Source organism: Podarcis vaucheri (assembly GCF_965113315.1).
Source record: "Podarcis vaucheri genome assembly, chromosome: 8".
Classification (NCBI taxonomy): Eukaryota; Metazoa; Chordata; class Lepidosauria; order Squamata; family Lacertidae; genus Podarcis; species Podarcis vaucheri.
In genome coordinates, this window is record NC_138766.1 from 41,184,892 (window position 1) to 41,205,281 (window position 20,390).

The 20,390-nt window shown below is 39.7% G+C and overlaps 1 protein-coding gene across 1 annotated transcript in view; it reads right to left on the bottom strand.

Annotated features, from left to right (window-relative positions):
• The window catches only part of DOK6 (docking protein 6), a 174,002-nt gene that overhangs the window by 88,563 nt on the left and 65,049 nt on the right, over positions 1 to 20,390 (bottom strand). The window contains exon 2 of the mRNA XM_082235277.1: positions 11,326 to 11,433. Within this exon, the coding sequence (XP_082091403.1) occupies positions 11,326 to 11,433 (108 nt within the window). The remainder of the gene's footprint in view (positions 1 to 11,325; positions 11,434 to 20,390) is intronic.

A 20,390-nucleotide genomic window follows, 5' to 3' on the forward strand; every position in this document is an offset into this window, starting at 1 on the left:
AATGTGGTATTTGCAGCAAATCCAGACAACCAATCAAACACCTGTACAAACCTGGTCACTTACCTCCATCTGAAACCAGTGGAGTTTGTATGACTGGCTGGTCTGGTGCCAATAATTTTGACACACAGAGTTCCTAACCTGCAAGCTTTAGGTAACTCATAAAAATCACATGGGATATGGTCAGTGATAGCTAAAGCACATCTAGAATCAGCATCAGGAAATGGCATCCTTCGGTTGCTGACCAGAGACCCTGGGAAGGCCAAACACAAATTCCTTGTGAGCAGGAAAAGCAGCTATAATTGCCTGCTTTATTTCTCTGATCTCAGGGCCTCCTCCTGAAGCAATTAGCCCCCTTCCATGCCCCATCAGTTCCATACAAAAGGAAACTGTAGGCGGCAGTGTTCACTTTTTCTTGGCTCAATCTCTTTCGTGAAGTATATTATAAAGGTAAAAAACTTATTTTAAAAATCCTCCTTATCCTCCCTTATCCTCCCAAGCAACATTTATGATGTATTGCATTCCAGGGGTCTATTCAAGTAAGAAATTATTAATGTTGTTGCATTTCCTGTATGAGTTAGTTCTGGAATTTCCCCTGTGAGACTAAAAGTAGTCCTTCATATATGGCTTTTAAAAAATTAGCTGAAAACTAAATAAATATGGATTGACTCATCTCATCTTCATTAAGTGATAAATAATTTTTCAAGAGCAGTTTATTATCATTAGATGCAGGCTTCAGCAAATGAAGGGATGGAGCGAAGGGATGTGGCACACTGTCCTGGTGAACTTGCTTCCCTCCCAACTGTGAAATTGCATAGATATTTTATTTATTTAAAATATTGAAGCAGGCCATTCTGAGCAGCTGAATGGTGATGCTGGCCACCTCCTTAACTCCAACATTAGGCAGAAGGTTGTTCAGCAGCTGCATGGTGAAGATGACCAAAGAATAGCCATCAGAGCCCTGCAGAACCAAACCAACAACTCTTCCTCCACTGACTTTTTCAGCTCTGGGTTAACATTTTCATTAAACTCTGCAGCACAACCCTAAGTTATATTTTCTTGGTCAATCAATACTCATCAACATATCTATGAAGTTGGCATTTTTTTGCTCCAGTGTGCATCATTTTACAATTACTACACCCCAACTCTGCCTGTCTAGCTGGCTTTGCACAGCACACATTTTTGAGAAGAGAGTTGCATGAACCAACAGCACGTTAAAATCCACTATGTTCTTTGTGCCATTTAAGGACTATATCTGTCTGATTTCAGATTCTATTTTTATGAGATCTTCTGGTGATTCTTGACCCCTGAGCTATGACGTATGTATTCCTCTAAAATTTTTACTCAGTATGTCAGGAAAGACATCGCACATAAACTTGTTGAAAGATGCTTCTGAGAAGTGTGCTACAAAAAATAAACAGGATGAGGATGAGCAACAGGGTCTTATGACACCCTTAAAACTAACAGATTTATTACGCATAAGGATTCATAGCCTAAATACCACTTCATTTGAAGACGTGGGCTTTACTGTGTAAAACTTATGCCACAATATATCCATTAAGATGCTACAAGATTGTTTGCTTCTTCTTGTTTTCCTTGCTTACTTGCTTCTACATTTGACTAATACAGTGGAACATTTCGGAACCCGAATGCCAAAAACCCAGAAGTAATTGCTTCCATTTTCGAACATGCCTCTGAAGTCGAAGGGCTTTCGAGGCACTTTTTTTAATTTTTCCCCATTAACTTTGCAGCCAGCCCATCGATCCTCGGTTTTTGAACATTTCAGAAGTTGAACAGTCTTCCAGAACGGATTATGTTAGAAAACCCAGGTTCCACTGTATGGCCACACAAACACACCAGGAATTTTTCACCAGGAAAAGGATGAACAGCATGTTAACATGAAGAAACAAGAGGTGGAGAAAGCTATAGAAATCCGGTCATACATGTATCACTTCCAAATTGTAGAAATGCATAAAGGTTACATTTTGTAATAGTCATTATCATCTAAACTTGATGGGTGATGATAAACACTGTTGGGTAGGATTTTAGAAGTCCTTTTGGGACTAGGGTGTTGGTTTTGATGCTGGGGAGGTTTAAGGTAACTAGTCCTTTGGGTCCCGATTTTTGAAACCATATTACATTAATGTGTACAGCTATGCTTTGTCCTAGCGTCAGTGAGGTTGATGGCAGCAGGTGGTGTAGTGTTGAGTTAAAAAAGCCTCATTGGCTTCAGAACTTTTGGTGTTTCATTTGCTGTTTCATTTGCAATTTGTAGGGCGAAGAGTGCTCCTAGCACAGCTATGACTATGGTGGATAGCTTCATGGAGAGTGGTATGCTGGTAGGGTTGGGTTTTGTTGGTATGATAGTTGCTATAAGCATTCATCCTGTTAGCAGGCTTCTGATGGTAAAGCAGATAGTTACAGTTCATGGGGTTTTAGTGGGATGCTTGTTCCCAGAAGTGCTTACAACTTTTGGCAACTCATTACTTCACACTGTGAAGCCATTGTTTTAATTAATATTTGATGCATCCAGAAATAGGCCTTAAAACCTTGGCCATTATCTTGACCTTTCCCCAGCTGATTTGATCTGCTGGGCCATTTCACTGTATTTCAATGAGGCAACATACTACATCAACAGGGGTGACAAGAGGCATTTTATGCCCTTTTACTATTTCTCAAGAGATAAGTCAATTTCTCTACTGATAGCTAAACTATCTAAACTAAACTATCTACCAAATTCACTGTTTTACTTTTTAAACATTAAGCATTTACATTCTAAGTGCCTGCTATTTTTCCTGTTCAATTTAGAGATAAATATTTTTTGGATACTACACAGTGGCCAAGAATGATCATCCCATTGCACCGTATAAACAATGGTTTTCAGGCGGTCTGGATCCCTATGAAATCTCTTTTATGAAATCTAAAAGCCTGGGTGGTGGGGCTCATTTAAACTGGTTACAGTATTTATATTATTTTAGAACATACATTAAGCATTCCACAGTCTCTACGTGCCAAGACTGCCAAGCTTGATCAGGGCAAATTATGCATGTTGGGTACCTTTCACTAAGCAGTAAGGCAGAGTACTCGTCAAGCTATTTCACTTTGTCTTTTGAAACAGACTGCAATAATGCTGCCAAAACCGAAGAATAGCTACCTCATCCATAAAGGCTGCCAGCACAGTGAGGTTACTTTCCCCTGGCCAACAGCACAGCTGAAAAGCCAAAATTTAATGCATGTTTGTTGTGTGCATATATTTCCCTCTTTTGAATGTGAAAGGAGAAAAGTTATATATAGACACACACACACACACACACACACATATATATAACATACACATTAAAAGCTACTTAACAAAACAGTTATTTAACATCTTAAAATTACTCAGATGTGCAGATGTCCTTGAAATTATTGCCAGCTGTTGATGTTAATGAAAATGTGGTTACATTGAAATAATATCGCATAAAGCAGGATTGTCATTTCTGTCCACCATAGTACAAGATCAAAGTTCTTGTATTAATTTACAAGACACTTAACAGCTTGTGTCCTGGTACCTTAAGGATTCCTTCCTGACCCCTAGGGTTTTCAGGCAGCCTGTCAGTTGGCCTTGCAAGGCTCAGATGCAGGACTCATATCCACCACAAACTGCACATTCAGTACTGTAGCCCAATTCTGTGGAACTTCCTTTGCACCAAGATTACTGCTGTTCCTTTCCTACTGAACCTCAAACACTTGGCAGAGACTTATTTATTTCAGTTGATAATTTAAAGATTTTTTTCTGTTTTGACAAATTATTTTAATCACTCTCATCCATTGTATGCTTTTCAAATTGTTTGCTTAGAAACATTGGTAACTAAGTGGTATATAAATATTTACTTCAGAAGCAAATATTGAGTTCAAATCCAGTGGGTTGAGCAGCTTAGGTTCCAGCAGATCAACACAATGGGAGAATGGGAAAGAACTGATCATCACAAATCAAGCCCAGGCAGCCCAAGCAGCAACAGGATATAAAATGAGGATGCTGTAGACTCACTCGTAGGATTCACTTACCACCACAACGTTTCCACAACACAGTGGTGTCCAAACTTTTTTCAAAGAGGGCCAGACTTGATGAAGTGACCTTTTTTTTAGGATTGAAGTTGTTGAGCTTTTTTTTTTAGGATTTTACCCCAGGAAATAAACTGCCACAGGGGCCAGATTAAACTGACCGGTAGGCCATGTTAGGCTCCCGAAATGGACTTTGGACATGCCTGCCTTAGGGAATTCGAATGGAGTCGCCTTCAGGTAAGGAGGTTGGGGTGTAGCAAATTCACCTCTGCTAATGGTGGGAGTGGCATAAACTGAGTATGCTGCAGCTTCACAAAAGACACATAAAAGGTCACCAGTTTCAGGGAGCCACATACAACCACTAGCCCTCATTGCCATTTCACTATCTGATTGCCTTGCAGCTAAAGAAGAGGCAGCAGCTGTACCACCACTCGCTGCAATTCAGGAGAACCACACCTGCAGCAAGGCAGGTGACAGTGGAGGCCACTCTCAGCAACCACCCCTCCTGCTCCAGTCGGCCACTCTGTGCTTTGCTTAGCAGGAGCCACCCCCTTTGCCACAGCAGGAGGAACCCCACCCAACCTGAAGGTCCCATGTCACCAACACATGGCGTGCCCTTGGTAAGCCAATGGCTGCCCTGGACATACACTCCACTCACCCAAAATATTGAGGCAGTGTACAACAGTATACACAACTCTAATATAAACATATTTCTGTTATTACTGTTGTTTATCTTGAGGGCCATTTGCAGGATCAAATTTGAAAAATGAAATATTTGAATATAATTTAACAATATAATAAGACAACTCAATACAAAGGCACTTATTGCACACAGAGAGCTAGTGACATAATCTGTATACTTGTGTGTGTTCAATTGTGAAACAAGCTACCAATCTGCAATACATTTTTAGTAAGCGTGCCAACAGCAAAACACACCTGTAATTTAAAATGAGTAACTAAAGGTAAAGGTAAAGGGACCCCTGACCATTAGGTTCCGTTGTGGCCGACTCTGGGGTTGCGGTGCTCATCTCGCTTTACTGGCCGAGAAAGCCAGCATACAGCTTCCAGGTCATGTGGCCAGCATGACTAAGCCGCTTCTGGCGAACCAGAGCAGCACACGGAAACACCATTTACCTTCCCGCCGGAGTGGTACCTATTTATCTACTTGCACTTTGACGTGCTTTTGAACTGCTAGGTTGGCAGGAGCTGGGACTGAGCAACGGGAGCTCACCCTGTCGTGGGGATTTGAACTGCCGACCTTCTGATCGGCAAGTCCTAGGCTCTGTGGTTTAACCCACAGTGTCACCTGTGTTCCCAAAATGAGTAACTAGACTTCATTAAAAACAAAACAATAGCCTACATCAGGATCTGAGTTAAAGAAACAATGAAATCCCAGATTCCCCTCCTTGCTGGTTATAATGTACTAATGTGCTATGGTAAAAACAATGATCTACACAGACATTAGCTCCAATGTGAACAACTGAAGAGCATATGGTGTCTCTGGTGGCTGCATAAATGGTTTGATGATTTCTCAATTAACCAAAAACACCGTATCAGAGACATATATTTATTTATTTAGGTTTCTTTCCCCCAGATCCAGTTATTCTTGAAACCAGGTCAAGTTGCAAAGCACATAAATAAATACAAGACATAATATAATAATACAAAAGAGCAGCTGATAAATCTAATACTCAAATCAATTAAAATTTATAAAACCAGCCATTGCTGTGGGTAGCTCCATAGCATCTCAACACTTAAAAGCTTGACAAATAAATCAGTATTTGGCTGATGCTGAATAGATCACCAGCTGAACGTTCAAGGAGAGGATGTTCCACATTCAGGATGCCACCAGTGAGAAAGATGGTTCTTATGATGCCATCAGAGGCGGATTTAGGAGAGCGCAAATGGTTTGGCTGAACTGCGTGCAGAGCCTTGGGGATGTCACCACTATGATTTAGAATGGCGTGTGAGATGCGGAGGGTGCTGCTGAAATTTGAGACCCCAAGATCTGCCACTGATGTCACACAATGCACCAGTTCAGGACATGAGACAGCTATGCTATACATGCGGCCACAGTATATTTTTTTTTTAAGCCACAGTTAATTGTACGCAATGCAACAGCCACAAATATAGCTTCCATATGTATGCACTGGTTCACATGAACCAGGTTCATTCAGAACAAGGGTCAGCAAACTTTTTCAGCAGGGGGCCAGTCCACTTGTGGGGTGCCCAGACTATATTTTTTTGGGGGGAAATGAACGAATTCCTATGCCCCTCAAATAACCCAGCATTTTAAATAAAAGCACAGATTCTACTCATGTAAAAACACGCTGATTCCTGGACCATCCGTGGGCTGGATTTAGAAGGCAATTGGGCCGGATCCGGCCCCTGGGCCTTAGTCTGCCTACCCATGATTTAGAATCTCCCAAAAGAGCTTCCTATGCTCCTGCAGCCCCTGTGGTTGTCTTCCTCATACGTTAGTTACACTAAAACAGTTCAAGAGCTGCTGGGACAAAAGCTAAAAATGAAGCATGTAATCTGAAAAATGCAACCAGAAAGAGTTAAATATGCTTGATGCTTTGAGGTAGCCCCTCCTTTAATAGCCATTAATGGTTGCTGCTTTAGTACAAGTCATTTCAATTGTCTCTTTTTTCACCTGCTTTCAAATTAAGTGAGATTTATTGGTTGATGATGTGAAAATTCTTTTAGTTTAATTGTCATAAGGGATGAATTTGTTTTGAATATGTTATGAGTGTGTACAGATCCATTTTCGAGCCTAATGCATTTTTAATAACTTTTTCCATCTGCAAATGATTTGCATTTTAAATTTCTCTCTGCAACAAACTAAAACAAAAATATGAATAGATTTTAGAAAATTTGTCATAATAAATGTTTATTTTTATTTTTCCTGCAAGTATCTTTTTTTTTAGTCAACATATGAAATGTTTTATCAACCTTGAAAGTGCCCATAAAAAGACTGGTACATTGGCAGGATAATCCTATAAACAAAAAGCTTGTGCTAAATTTAAGTTAAGGCAGGGTAAAGTACACCATATCTAAATTCTGGAACAGGACTACTGTTGACTGGAGCCAGCCTAAACTAAGTCTGGCAGAGGGGAAACGAGCCTTTAAATAGAGTTTGAGTTTCACCACCCTTTTAGCTGGCTTAATTTACACTGGGTTCCCCGACATATAGAGAGCTGTTAACTGAAGTAGAAAATTAGGTAAAATTAAAAGACTTTGAAGAGATAAGAGAACTGGTAGCAGACTAGTTACAGTATCATCAATTAAATGATATTTTTAAGACAGATAAAAAGAAAGGTTTTAGTTATAAGTTATCAAGATTTCAAAAAGAAGCTTTAGAAAACAAAATAAAATTATTAAAATTATTAATAATTAATAAAATTATATTATTGTCGAAAATATATAGTTTGCTCCTGGAATGGCATATATAAGACAAACAGGTCAAATCAGTGATGATACATCAGGCAAAAGTCTTGGGACATAATATACAAATGGCAGACTGGGAGAGGCTATGGAAAACAGATTTGAAATTCACGGCATGTTGTTCACTGAAAGAAAATTATATGAAAATGATATACCAGTGCTATTTGACTCATGCTAAGTTAGCAAATATGTATAGAACAAGTACAAATACTTACTGGAAATCTAAAGAAAAAGATGTGGTGGATGTGTAAAGTAATTAAAAAATTATGGGAGATGATATATAATGAAATGTAAAAAATGTTTAAAACAACTTTTGTTTTAAAAAAATCCCAGAAGCTTTCTTATTAGGAATTATAGGTACCGAGATACCAAAGGATCACTAAAGACTGTTTATGTATGCGACAACAGCCACATGCCCAGAGATGGAAGGAAGGGACAAGCCTGACCAGAGAAGAATGGCAAACCACTTTGATGGACTGCTGAAATGGCAAAATTAACTGGGAAGCTCAGAAATAAAGAAGACAAGATTGGGAAAAGTTTATAATTTATCTACCAGACCACTGTAAGCAGGTTAAAACACTAGCAGGATTTTAACCACACTTGTAAACTAACACAAAGTATGGATAATTTAGAAGGATAAAAATCTGGATAAGTATTGATATGCAGTTGTAAATATTATCATTAGGACCCATGGAAGGGATGGGGCGGGGGGAGTCATGAGATTCAGAGTAATCTCGATTTTTGGATTTTGAACTGTTTTTGTTGTATGTTTATACTCTCTCTCATCTATCTATCTATCTATCTATCATCTATCTATCTATCTATCTATCTCTAACTAACCTTACGCTGGGTTCCCAGATCATGTCACCATGCTGACCAGGTTTAGAATCCATCCTGTGTCACCCTGTCACATTCTCATCATGCTCCCACCATGCCCCCTTTTCAGGACTTATACCACCTTAAAATCTGCTAGGCTTCACTAAGCCAACCAGAGTGAGGACAGGGGATATATGCTGATGTATCTCTGGCAAAGTAGAGAATAGGGAGTTACACCGGCATAGCCCAACTGCACTGGGAATCTCCTAGTTTAGCTGAAGATCCAATGGAACCTAATCACACTCATCCGGGCAGATCTTGCTACAGGACTGCTCCCTTACTTGCTTTCTATTATGGCATCAGCGCAACAGAAACTTGCCTCAGGATTATGAGTTAATTTAGGCATGGCCAAAGAATCAGGTAACCCCAGTGGATTTTTTTTTTTTTTTTACCATATAGAAATCCCTATACCTGCTGTTGAAATTTCCAATGGTTTCAGGAGAGGTTTGCTATATATGTATGAGGTGTGTATCTTACTATTTGAGAAATTACAAGTCCAGAACTCATTTCAGCATACAGAATTAGTCATGGGCCATTATTTTTCTCTCAGGCCTTTTATATGTCCATTGAGTTTCCACACTAGATATAGGTGATTGCTGGAATTACTGGATAGTAGGACTTGTAAATTCTGTTAATTAGAGTAATCATTTGTCAAAAGCAGTCTCTCTCTGTGTACACAACTCAAAATCACTATGTTGTTTGATACAAGTTATTTAAGACTTTCAACAAATCTGACATATTCTTACAATTGTATTGATTTATGACTTTGTTTCTGCCTTGAGCACCCAAGAAAACATCTTTACGACACCAGTAAAACGTAATTGTTTGATGGTGCTGCCCTTGCATAGTGTTGCAATCTTAAAATATTTATTTGCCAGTATAGAAAACACAAAGCACTGGTCTTGTTCAAGATATTTATATATGATAAAGGCATTGAGGAGATGCTCATCAAATTTGCAGATCACAGCAAACTGGGAGGGGTAGCGAATGCTACTTCTGATCATGGAATCAGGATTCAAGATGACCTTAACAGATTGGAGAACTGGGCAAAAACTAACAAAATGAATTTCAATAGGGATAAATATAAGAACCAGATGCACAATTGTAAGATGGAGGACACCTGGCTTAGACTACTCTTGTTTTACTCTACCAGGCTTAAACTGGCTCACCGAGCAGTAGTCCCACCACTACAGAACGGAGCTTGGATCTGGTTTAATGTTATGGTGGTTTAACCTACACCAGCTTGCTTCAGATCAGTTTCTTGTGAGTAAGCTATCAGTGGCTACTGGCCACAATGACTAAGTTCCTCAGCCGGAGGCTTCTGAATACCAGTTGTTGAAAACTGCAGGAGGGGAGAGTGGCCTGATTCAGAAAACTTTTCTTTTGTTCTTACGTAATGCCATTCATAAAGAAAGCCAGAAAAGCAGCCTGTTCTACAATGTTTCATAGTCCTGATATTTACAGCAAAATTCCTTAGCAATGGTGCTGCCTGCCAAGTGCCAAAGTCTATAGAGTTGTTCCTATGTTTTGTTTTATAACTTTCTTTTGAAATGTCAAATTGGCTTAGCTTTCTTTTCAGCTGAAAGTTAAGAGTCTGAGGCTCCTGCCGGCATGGGATACAAATCTTGTGTACCACCTGTCTTTTTGCAGGCACAACTTTACCTGTTTTGTGCTCAGGCCCACTGACAGTGGTGGACAGAGCAAGAGGCAAAGTGAGAGAGGCAAGAACACATTTTTTTTACTTTTGTACACAGTGCTTTATCCAGTTGGAATTTGACAGGTGCCATTGCCATTATAAGATAACAAAGGAGGCTTTTATAGTGAGTCCCAGCACCTCTTCTAGGAAAATAGCACTGTTTGTACAGTAGACTAGTTTACACACACACACACACAAACACACACACACACACACACACACACACACACACACGAATACACGCACATGCACATACCCCTCCACCTTCTATCCAGGCAACTAAGCACAGTTCAAGGACACATTCCAGCCATGCAAAAATACCCAAAAAGTATGAAACAGAACTAATGGGGGATATATCCTGCCTGGGTGAGTCCCAAGGGCCACATTCTCCTCCCTATGCACTTGAATGTTCCCTGTATATATATTTTAATGCTATATATAGAAAATATGCATGTCGGTGAAATGGGTTCTAACCTTTTCCACAACATATGAACTTATATGAACTTACCTTAACTTATATACACAGTGACCTTAATTAGATGGAGATATTCAAACTTTCAATATCCTGCCTATAATTTGAAGTGTGTCAGTCCACCGAAAGCTGTTTGCATATCTTGGCTCTTGCAGCAAGTTACTTTGCTACAGCTCTGAACAAAGAAGTCCTGGAAGAGCCCCAGTCTTCTTTTGTAGCAGTAAACAGCTATCAAGAGACACATCCTCAAGATTGCTGCACAAAAGGTTGAATCAATTATAGTTGCTTTGTTGAAGTATGAGTGAAAGGATAGGTTCCATTGAAATAACATATAATCATGTACTGAGTTGCAGATGTAAGATAATCACTGTCCAAAGCCTAAACTGTAGCAAAGTGACTGCTACACATTTAAGTCTTCAAAATCCTTGCAATCTCAAGCATCCCTATGTCAGTCCGTCAATCTTTTATTGTTGTTATTATTAAAGATACGGCATCAGGCATTTAGACACTGACACCTTCTGTTCAGGCTTCATTTGATTTTTAGATAATTACTAAAACAAAAAGAATCCTATTCTTCACAATGGTAACAAAAATGAACATTAAAAAACCCCAAAGTACTGGAATCTGGTTCTTAATTTGGAAAGATGGCTCTAGTCTGAGCCCATAATGACAGCATCATGAAATGTTGCTGTCAACTTCAGCAGCTTCAAAAGCAGAGAATGAAAATATTCTCTGTAATAGTTTTCTCCCCAGTAGCTTACACTACACATTTATGCAGATAATTATGACCTACCTTGTGAAAATTTCTGAAATATGCTGCCTTTTCATCTGGAAATTTTTCTAGCCTTCTGGGTCCTTTACTTGAGGCTTTCTTGAAAACCAACCAACACCTTCTGAAAATCTGCAAGGAAAATTAATGAACTATATTAATTATATTAACCTTTGGTTACACAGGGCAGTATAATTCTTAGAAACTAACATATCTGCAACCACTGGAATACGAGTTGACAACACAGGAAAGCTTCATGCGATGGACTAGCATACAAATGTCAAATAAATGCACAAAACCCCCTTGGTCTTCTTGGCCCCTCCCCCACCAAATTGCTTTCCTGTCCCTCCCCCATTGCTCTGATCTAAGAACAACTTGGTAGATCCTAATTTTAGAGATCTGCTGAGTCAGTTTGACCATGTTCCAATATGTTCCTGCCTAGACTTACACCTTAGATGCCTATGACATGCCAGCCGTGATCCATGGGAGATGTGTGATTATGTAGGATTTTTCATGTGAGGGCAAAAGCTCCATGGAGACAGCCCTATGTGTGCCTATCTGTATATTGTGGATGCCCTTCAAATTAAGACTATGCACTTATCAACACATAAGGTGCAGGGCTAGCTTGGCACATTCAAGAAAGCTCCTCGCTCACTGCTGCAGAACAACTGGACAGGTGCTGGGTGGTGTTTGATATTTACCCAAATTACACCAAGCACAACAGTGACAGTAGCTTCTTTCTTCAGATACGCTACAAATCAGAAAAGACACACACACAAAATGCTTTTCAGAGTTAGTTCTTTAGAAGCTGGTGATCAAATTCCATTAAATCAAGTAAAGTTGTTTTGATTAACAGTTTTAAGCATTGTGGAAATTGCTATCATTATGGATTTATTTGTTTCACCTATCCCTTTAAAATAAACAAAATACAGAGAGAAAGAAATACTAGTCTTGTCCATTAAAAATACTTTTATTTCAATGCTTTGGAATGAGTTGCTAAAATAAAATTGACCAGGTGGCTACTTGATATCCCCACCCCTACCCTGCTTTGCAGTTGGTTTAACAAGCCATTTTCAGAGCACTGGAAAACAATGAAGTGTTCAAAAACCAGCCCGGTCCCTAACAGAATCTAAATTATGTCTGAGGTTTCAACGGACTAGGCAGCTGTCCCGATTAAACAGGAAATGTGCTTGCAGACTGCACTGAACTCTTCCAGTAATGGTAACTTCACCTACAAGTTTATCTCCTAGAAATAATGTTACAACATGGCAGATTTCCAGGGAATACCCTGAGGTACCACTCCTTATGTTCTTTGATATCTACTGGGCTCACGCAATGAATACCTAATTTACAACAGTTTCACTGGTCCTTGAGTAACAACAGTCTTCTCTTATGTTCCCAGTCTCCAAGGGATTAGAATTCTGTTTCCTTTCCTCTTTGTTAATCTACCTCACTGCTGTCAACTCTGATCTTTTTATTCAACTTCTGTTCTCTTTTAACCTACTTCTTCTGTTTATTTGGAAGAGTTTGAGAAATGTGATAATCTAATAGAGAGCTTTATCAAGAGCAACTCTCTTATTACAGGCATAATGAGCATATGTCTGAATTAAACACACGGTATCACACCTCCAGAAGCGTTCAAGTGTAGAAAGCTGTGTTCAAATAACCACAAATAACCACAAACGGCCACAAACCACAAACAATAAACTACTTTTTTTAGTCACCTACTCTCTTTCTGTCTAAGCTTGGAGGATATAAGATCTGTAGGTTTCTTTATGCATAAGATAGAAAGCCTTCTGTGTCATGATAATATTTTACTTAATTGGCAGCAGAAAACTTTGAATAGCAGCGTGTCCACTTATTCTTTTAACTATATGCCGCAGGTGACAGGATACATTTTTGGCATACAAATTCCAGAACATGCATGTGTAAAACTACCAGCAGTTACTTCTTAATATGATAACTACAGGAACTCATTCCTACATGTGAAAACTTTTGGGTCAATAAATTCTGCTCTCTAGTACCAGATATACTGAGTGTTTGAGTAAAAAAATTCCTTCCAGTAGCACCTTAAAGACCAACTAAGTTAGTTCTTGGTATGAGCTTTCGTGTGCATGCACACTTCTTCAGATACGAGTGTTTGAGGTTACACATTGGTAACAGATGATATCTGCCCACACACAGGTACACTTTTATTATGTTTTCACACGTTTTTTATCCTGGGACTGACCCTTGGCATGACTTTGCTCAAAGTAAACCTGATACTGCAGTCTTGTGTATATGATATATTTTAATTGAATTTAGGGTGTCTGATATCTTATATCCACTCTACGAAAGTCCTCAACAGAATCTTCATATAAATCATATAATTATAAATTCTCCATACCCTATAAGCGTCAAAGAGAACTGACCCTTCATAGCTTAAAGGAGGGGGAAGGAATTGTAGGTAAACTGAGCACAATCCACAGAGCCTTGCCAAGTTCTCTTTCTTGTTGGCCCTGTGGACCTGTCAGATAATATGGCAACAGCCATATTGTGGGCTCTCAAGGTTGAGCTGCCAGCTAGTTTGTCTTCCTGGTACTATAGAGCCACAGAGCAAGATGAGTCACTGTCAGGTGGCAAATATATTCCAAGCTTCCAGGGTTGCCAAGCAAGAGGGTGTCTGCCAGGCTGTGGCCAATCCTTTAAACCAGTGATGAAGAACCTATGGGCCCTCCAGATGTTGTTGGACTTCCCATCAGCTCCAGCCAGCATGACAGTTGTAGTTCAACAACATCTGTTTTTAAGTGATACAGAGAGTTACTGTCTCATCGCTTAAAGGACCACAGAAAATGAAACTGGTTTCATAGAAAATCTGTCTTTAATCACAGATTCTCCAAGTCAAATACCAGAGAATGAGACCCACAGGAGGCAGCCTATCTGAATTGCATTGTTTTCAACTAATGTAACATATTGCCACATGTACTTAGATACACTATGCACTGAGGAGAAGAAGAAGAAGAAGAAGAAGAAGAAGAAGAAGAGGAGGAGGAGGAGGAGGAGGGGGAGGAGGAGGAGTAGTTTGGATTTGATATCCCGCCTTTCCCTTCCTTTAAGGAGTCTCAAAGCGGCTAACATTCTCCTTTTCCCTTCCTCCCCCACAACAAACACTCTGTGAGGTGAGTGGGGCTGAGAGACTTCAGAGAAGTGTGACTGGCCCAAGGTCACCCAGCAGCTGCATGTGGAGGAGCAGAGACACGGACCCGGTTCCCCAGATTACGAGACTACCGCTCTAAACCACTACACCACGAAAAAGTATTGTGTAGTGGTCAGAGTGTTGAAGTAGAGTAGGGGAGAAGCAACTCCCCATTCAGGCACAGAGTTCAACTTGTGACTTTCCATCTTTCAACCTAACGTGGCTCATAAGGTTGTTGTGAGGATAAAGTAATGGGAACCATGTATGCTGCCTTGAACTGTTGGAGTAAAGGAAGGAAAAAAATGAATGATGTCAACAGTTTTCAAGAAAATTTACGCTCAGATGCTTTTTCAAGTGTACATTCCACTGAAAGCAATGCAGTGTGAATAGATAAGGACTCCTATGCAAACTGCAAAAAGATCTACATTTTTAGAATATATGCTGAATATATGTTCTCCAAGTGTGTTTATGCAAAATTTCCTGCTCTAATAAAAGTTCATTCTCATTGATTTCAGCTGAGAAATAAGTTCTAAATGTTTGTTAAAAAGAAAAGAACACTTCTCAAAAGCTTTGAACAGGCAATTTTTGTAAACTTTAATAAATAATTAATAAGGCCAGTAGGATAGGCACCACTAATACATAGTAAATGAATGCATATTTTACACGAGACATCTTGTTGTCACACAGAAACCTGCTTAATTATTCAGGAACAGTTAACTATTCTTTTATCCCTGGCCTAGTTTTAGCTGCCATTGGTTGTAATCAAATACAGATCAGATACTGTAGGAGATTGCTGATAATGTTTAGCAACTGTAGAAGAATTCAGTTTCAGCCTTTAAATAGGCAAGAGAAATGCTGTAACTACACCCCTTTTAGCTATGTTTCCTGAAAGATGTTTTACACGTGGATTGTAATGATTGTCCCCACAAAAAAATGTACATTTTGTAATAGCACACATGAAACCCCACTTAACGGTTATTTAACTCGAAAGAACAACCCACAACCAATTGCTTCAGTGTGGAGTGACTCGACTCTGTTTAGGCCTCCCTCTAGTCCTGGCCTTTATTTCCCATCATTCTCTCCCCTCCCGTCTACCTAATGGTCAGCCAGCATTTTGTAGCTACAAAGCATGCCAAGTTCACATGGGCTGGGTTTTTGGGGAGCGGGGGAGCTTTTAGGAAGCTTATTTATTTATTTCTGCAAAGCCTGGAGTTGCCCCAGTGGGGAATTCTCCCCTACTTGCTTTGAAACATTCATTCGTTTTCCAGGAATTTTCTAAGTCACCAAAGTTATTGGCTATAACTACAACTTGCAGTAGTGAATTCTATCGTACAGGGGTGGCCGACTCCCAAGAGACTGCTATCTACTCACAGTTAAAGACCGGCAGTGATCTACCCCCTTTTGGGGGGTTCAAGTCAAAATTGTTGAGTTTTTTTTAGGTAGGAGAGCCCTGTTTTGGGGGGTGCAGGTCAAACTTGTTGAGCTTCTTTGGGGGGAGCCAGGGATCTACCAGTGATCTACCACAAACGTTCAGTGATCTACCGGTACATCACGATGAAGCTGTTGGATGTGCCTGCTATAGTGCAGGCATCCCTCCTCTCCCACTTATGCATAATTGACTTGTGTGTGACCACGTATACGCACGGTGCCAGAAAATCATTAAATAATTTAATTCATACCAGGAAATGGAGGGAGAGAGCTGGAGAGTCCTTGTGGCTCACAGGGAGACCCTCCGAAGAGGACAACAATGAGGGTGGAGAAGAGACTGGAGGCACAGTGGGGCTTTGTCTTAGGCTGCTCACCCTCCGTGCCTAACAGCTGATGTCCATGGTAATGCAGCATCAGCAGTCACTTTCCCATATACCCTCCAGCCTCCTTCTAGCCCCAGAGCTTCAATTCCAGTTGTAGATATTTTTTGGTACAGTGTTTTTGAGCTGTATTGTAGAGAGAGTGGCATAGAGGGCATTTAATGGGTATTTAGAGGGTGTTCCCCACTTACACGATTTTCACTCGTGCGTGCCGGGGGTCTGGAATGTAACCCCCGTGTAAGTGGGGAGTTGCCTGTATAATGATTCACTGTGTGAAGAACTATTGTTGTCAATCCTGAACGTTAAAATTACCGTATTCTACGCATGAACCTTTCACAATTGCATTTCCTTCTTGTTTGACAATAGTTGTAAGAAAATAAATATGGTTGTATTAAATAACAGTGTTCACAATTCCATACAATTCCAATGTTCTTAGTTCCAGTTTTTTGTGCTTTGAATATTTCCCCCATCTATAATATCGTATTTTTTCCTTCTTCAATGCCATTTTTCATTCTAGTGAAATGGCACTTATTTTGTTATAAAGGCTTAATACATTTGCATGATATTGGACACCTGTTATCTGACAAGATAAATGTTGTTTACCACAATGAAAGTGTGTCATACTATGAGAACACACAATTATTAGGAAACTGCTTCCTCCTTTTGAGGCTTCAGAATTGAAAATGCTGACCTTCACATGCAAAGTAAAACACAATATTTATGCTGAAAGATGGTAGCTATCTACTTAAATCTCAAGTATTGTATGTTGGGAGCAAAGGGATTTGTCAAAATAAATATTACATTATCCAAACCATGCATCAGAATATCTTAAACCAAAGCAGAGATTCTGAATGGAATAATAATCACAGCCACCTGTTCTAAGCCACTGAAGGACAAAAATTCAATCACTTTTACAGCTCTAATTTAGAGAGTTACAAGCTTAAAATGAGCCCTGGGGCCAATAAACTTATTTTTATGTTAACAATAGCTGGTACAAGAGTGCTTTGCACATCTAACCTTATTTCCGCGAGTCCTGTCATACTGAACCCTTTTATTCAGTGACAGTATTCTTACCATCATGTCATCTTCTGGTCTTTAGAATGACAAGATAGGTGGAAATAGAGGCTGTTTACTACGGGATTTAGTAAATCCCATCACCTACAACAACATTTTAAAGCCTGAACATTTTTATTGAAAATGAAAACTGAATATGAAAGCTAGCTATAGTACAAAGCAAGTTTATTGTCTCCCAGTCCCTACTTTAATACCTCCCAATACTTCTATCATGATAAGGCACAACTGACTTGTTTCCATAGTCTGTCAAATAAGTCCTCAAACCCTGTACATCAGGAAGTCCTTCTTTTCGCCTTGAACTTGAACTTGCACTTGGTAATTCAATCTCCCTAAGCCTCAGCCTCACATCTGCAGTATGAGTTTGATCACACTGACATTTGTTACAGTGTTTTTGCATAGATAACAAAATCATAATCAACATGATATAAGGCTCCTCCAGACATCTTTGTTGAGCATTCATCCTGATTTTCTTGAAGAAAACTTAGGCAGAGGTTTGACTATGTGCTCGTCCACACTTTGCTTTTCCAGCACCTAGAAAGCATGGTCTGTTAAGTTTTCCACTTGCCCCATGTTTTCTTGCCACAAATCTGAGTAGTTTTTCATTTGCCCCACTGCCTTCCCCAGGGAAACCAGTGCTTTGCCGCTGAATCAGGGCAGACATCAGTCTGTGGAAAACTCGTTTGACATTTGCTCTGATTCAGCAGTAAAGAGCAGGTTTCTCCTGGGGAGAAACTGGCAGGACAAGCACAAGTGTGGGCAAGTCCTATGCCCAGTCTTTATTAATTATCCATGCTGATTTGTTTGGTGGGAAGTTATACAGCAATGATAATTCATCCTGATTTGCTTGTGATGCTCATCCCATACTTTTCAGTGCATTTCCACATCACTTGCCTAACCACAAAAAGTACATTTGTTGACTCAGAGTGCTTCAATTCACTTTATTATTCCGTAATAATACATTGGTAAAAATGAGTGGATAAGTAGACAATGCTCTTTCCTTTTGTATCACAACAATAACTAACATTGAGGGACATGAATTTGGGGGAAGGAAGGGGGCATCAATGTTGTTTCTTGGTGAAGGTGGCAAGAATGGGAAGAAGCAACACTCCAAAAAGCATAACAACAACAACAATTTGGCTGGGTTTCCCCAGAGCAAGATAATGCCTTTTTCAATGTGTTATTATACTGAATCCCAAAAGCTATTGCTACCTTCCCTCTATGTACTTTTAATTAGATGGTTTGTCATTAGACCTCCTCTTCCCCCCTTTTATGGTAATGTCATGCCTGGAATTCTACAAGTGATTTTCTTCTCCACAAGGTACTGTTTTGGTTGGAGAGGAACTTATTTGTGCAGTGCAGTACAGGGTCTCCCAATACTTTTTGGCACCTGAGGTGAACCACAGGACCACAAAATGGCACTCCTCTCCTCACCAGGGAAGAAGGGTTAAGTACCTAAGGAATAAGCAGGGGAAGGAATAACTACATTCGGATCTGCTGCCCCTGGGGATCCTGCTGCCTGAAGAGGTCACTTCATCTTGCCTCATGGGTGGGCTGGCCCTGGTCCATCATCATGAAATCACTTCCTCCCCATCCCTCTGCCCAGCCCAGCGCTATGATGGGGTGCAAAATAATTTGCTCTTCAGATTGTATGAGGATTGGAGAGGGTGATTTCCCTTCTCACTTCAATGCTGGGTAGGGCAGAAGGACATCAGGCTGGTTAGTGTAGGGCAGGGTAGAAAGACCACTTCAGGCCAGCCCAGTTTTACTTCCAGTTCCTTCGATCTTTCTGCAACAATGAATGTGAAGAGTAGGAACATATGGTTGTTGATTTCAGGCATGGAGCCAGCGTGGGAGTCACCCAATCCCAACCAGAATTATGGCAGAACGGAGCTACCCTAGTCTTCATTTTAAATAATAGTAACTTGGTGGTTTCAAACAGAAGAGAAACAGTTGATTTCTTATTGCAGGCATTTGCATTAATAAAGTTGTTGGTCTGGTTCATCCCAAATACGTATATCATCTTGTCTCTTAATTAGGCTGTGGGGGCAGAACGGATTTCCTCCATTGTAGGTATCTCTTGTGAGATTATCCTCATAAACAACAATAGCCAGTATCTTTACTATAATAATGTTAATTAGAAAGTCAGAATACCTGCCCCTGTTGGGGTTGTGTAAGAAATCTGCTACAATCCATTATATTTAATCATTGATAGGAAGTGAATTTTGCTTTAGTGAACACTTCTTCATGCAGAACTGGAGGAATCCTTATTAGAATTCAGATCCTATTTGATACCAATCGAGCTGAAAAAGAAAAGATAAGGGAAAGAGGATTTGGCCCAGAGGGATCATTACATTCATGAATGTCACTGCTTCAGCACTATCTTTAAAGTCTAATAATATATCAGATAGTTTTTGACGTGTCTTTTGAGCTGCTTTATTTATAAGGCAAGAGTCAACTGGCTCACAATAGGCAATAGTGCTTAAAAAGCTTCCAAAGGAGACGTGCATTTTACAGTAAAAAGGAGTTATGAATGAACTCACAGGAAAGGCTAGAAAATAATAATCCCAGATAAGAAGAACTCAACTCAGACTCTTGGGAGAGAGAGTTTTGCTTCTTGTTGTTTTTCTTTATCTTTCAGGAGGGAAGAAAAGCAAACAATTACAGCCCGAGAATGAACAAGAATAAAATAATCTTATATTTCTAAACACAGGTTTCAGGGTTAAGCTGTAAACCAAAGTTTAAGGATAGAACTAGCCACTATGAAAGATGGGTGCTTATGGATAAAAACAGCTCTGCACATTCTCTCCTCTCCTCTTCCTAAAATGTCCAGTAAAACAAACAAAACATATCGTAATGAAAGCTTCCTGCTTTATGTCACATCATGGTCGCTGAAATGATGCTGGATCTTACCCATAGAGATCAGAATGAAATGCATGCCCACAAATAAATTACCGATAGATGAATGAAAGTGAACCTATATTTGCCCAGTTTGTTTTCTTTTTATAAATTATGCAGAGGACTTGAGATAGACA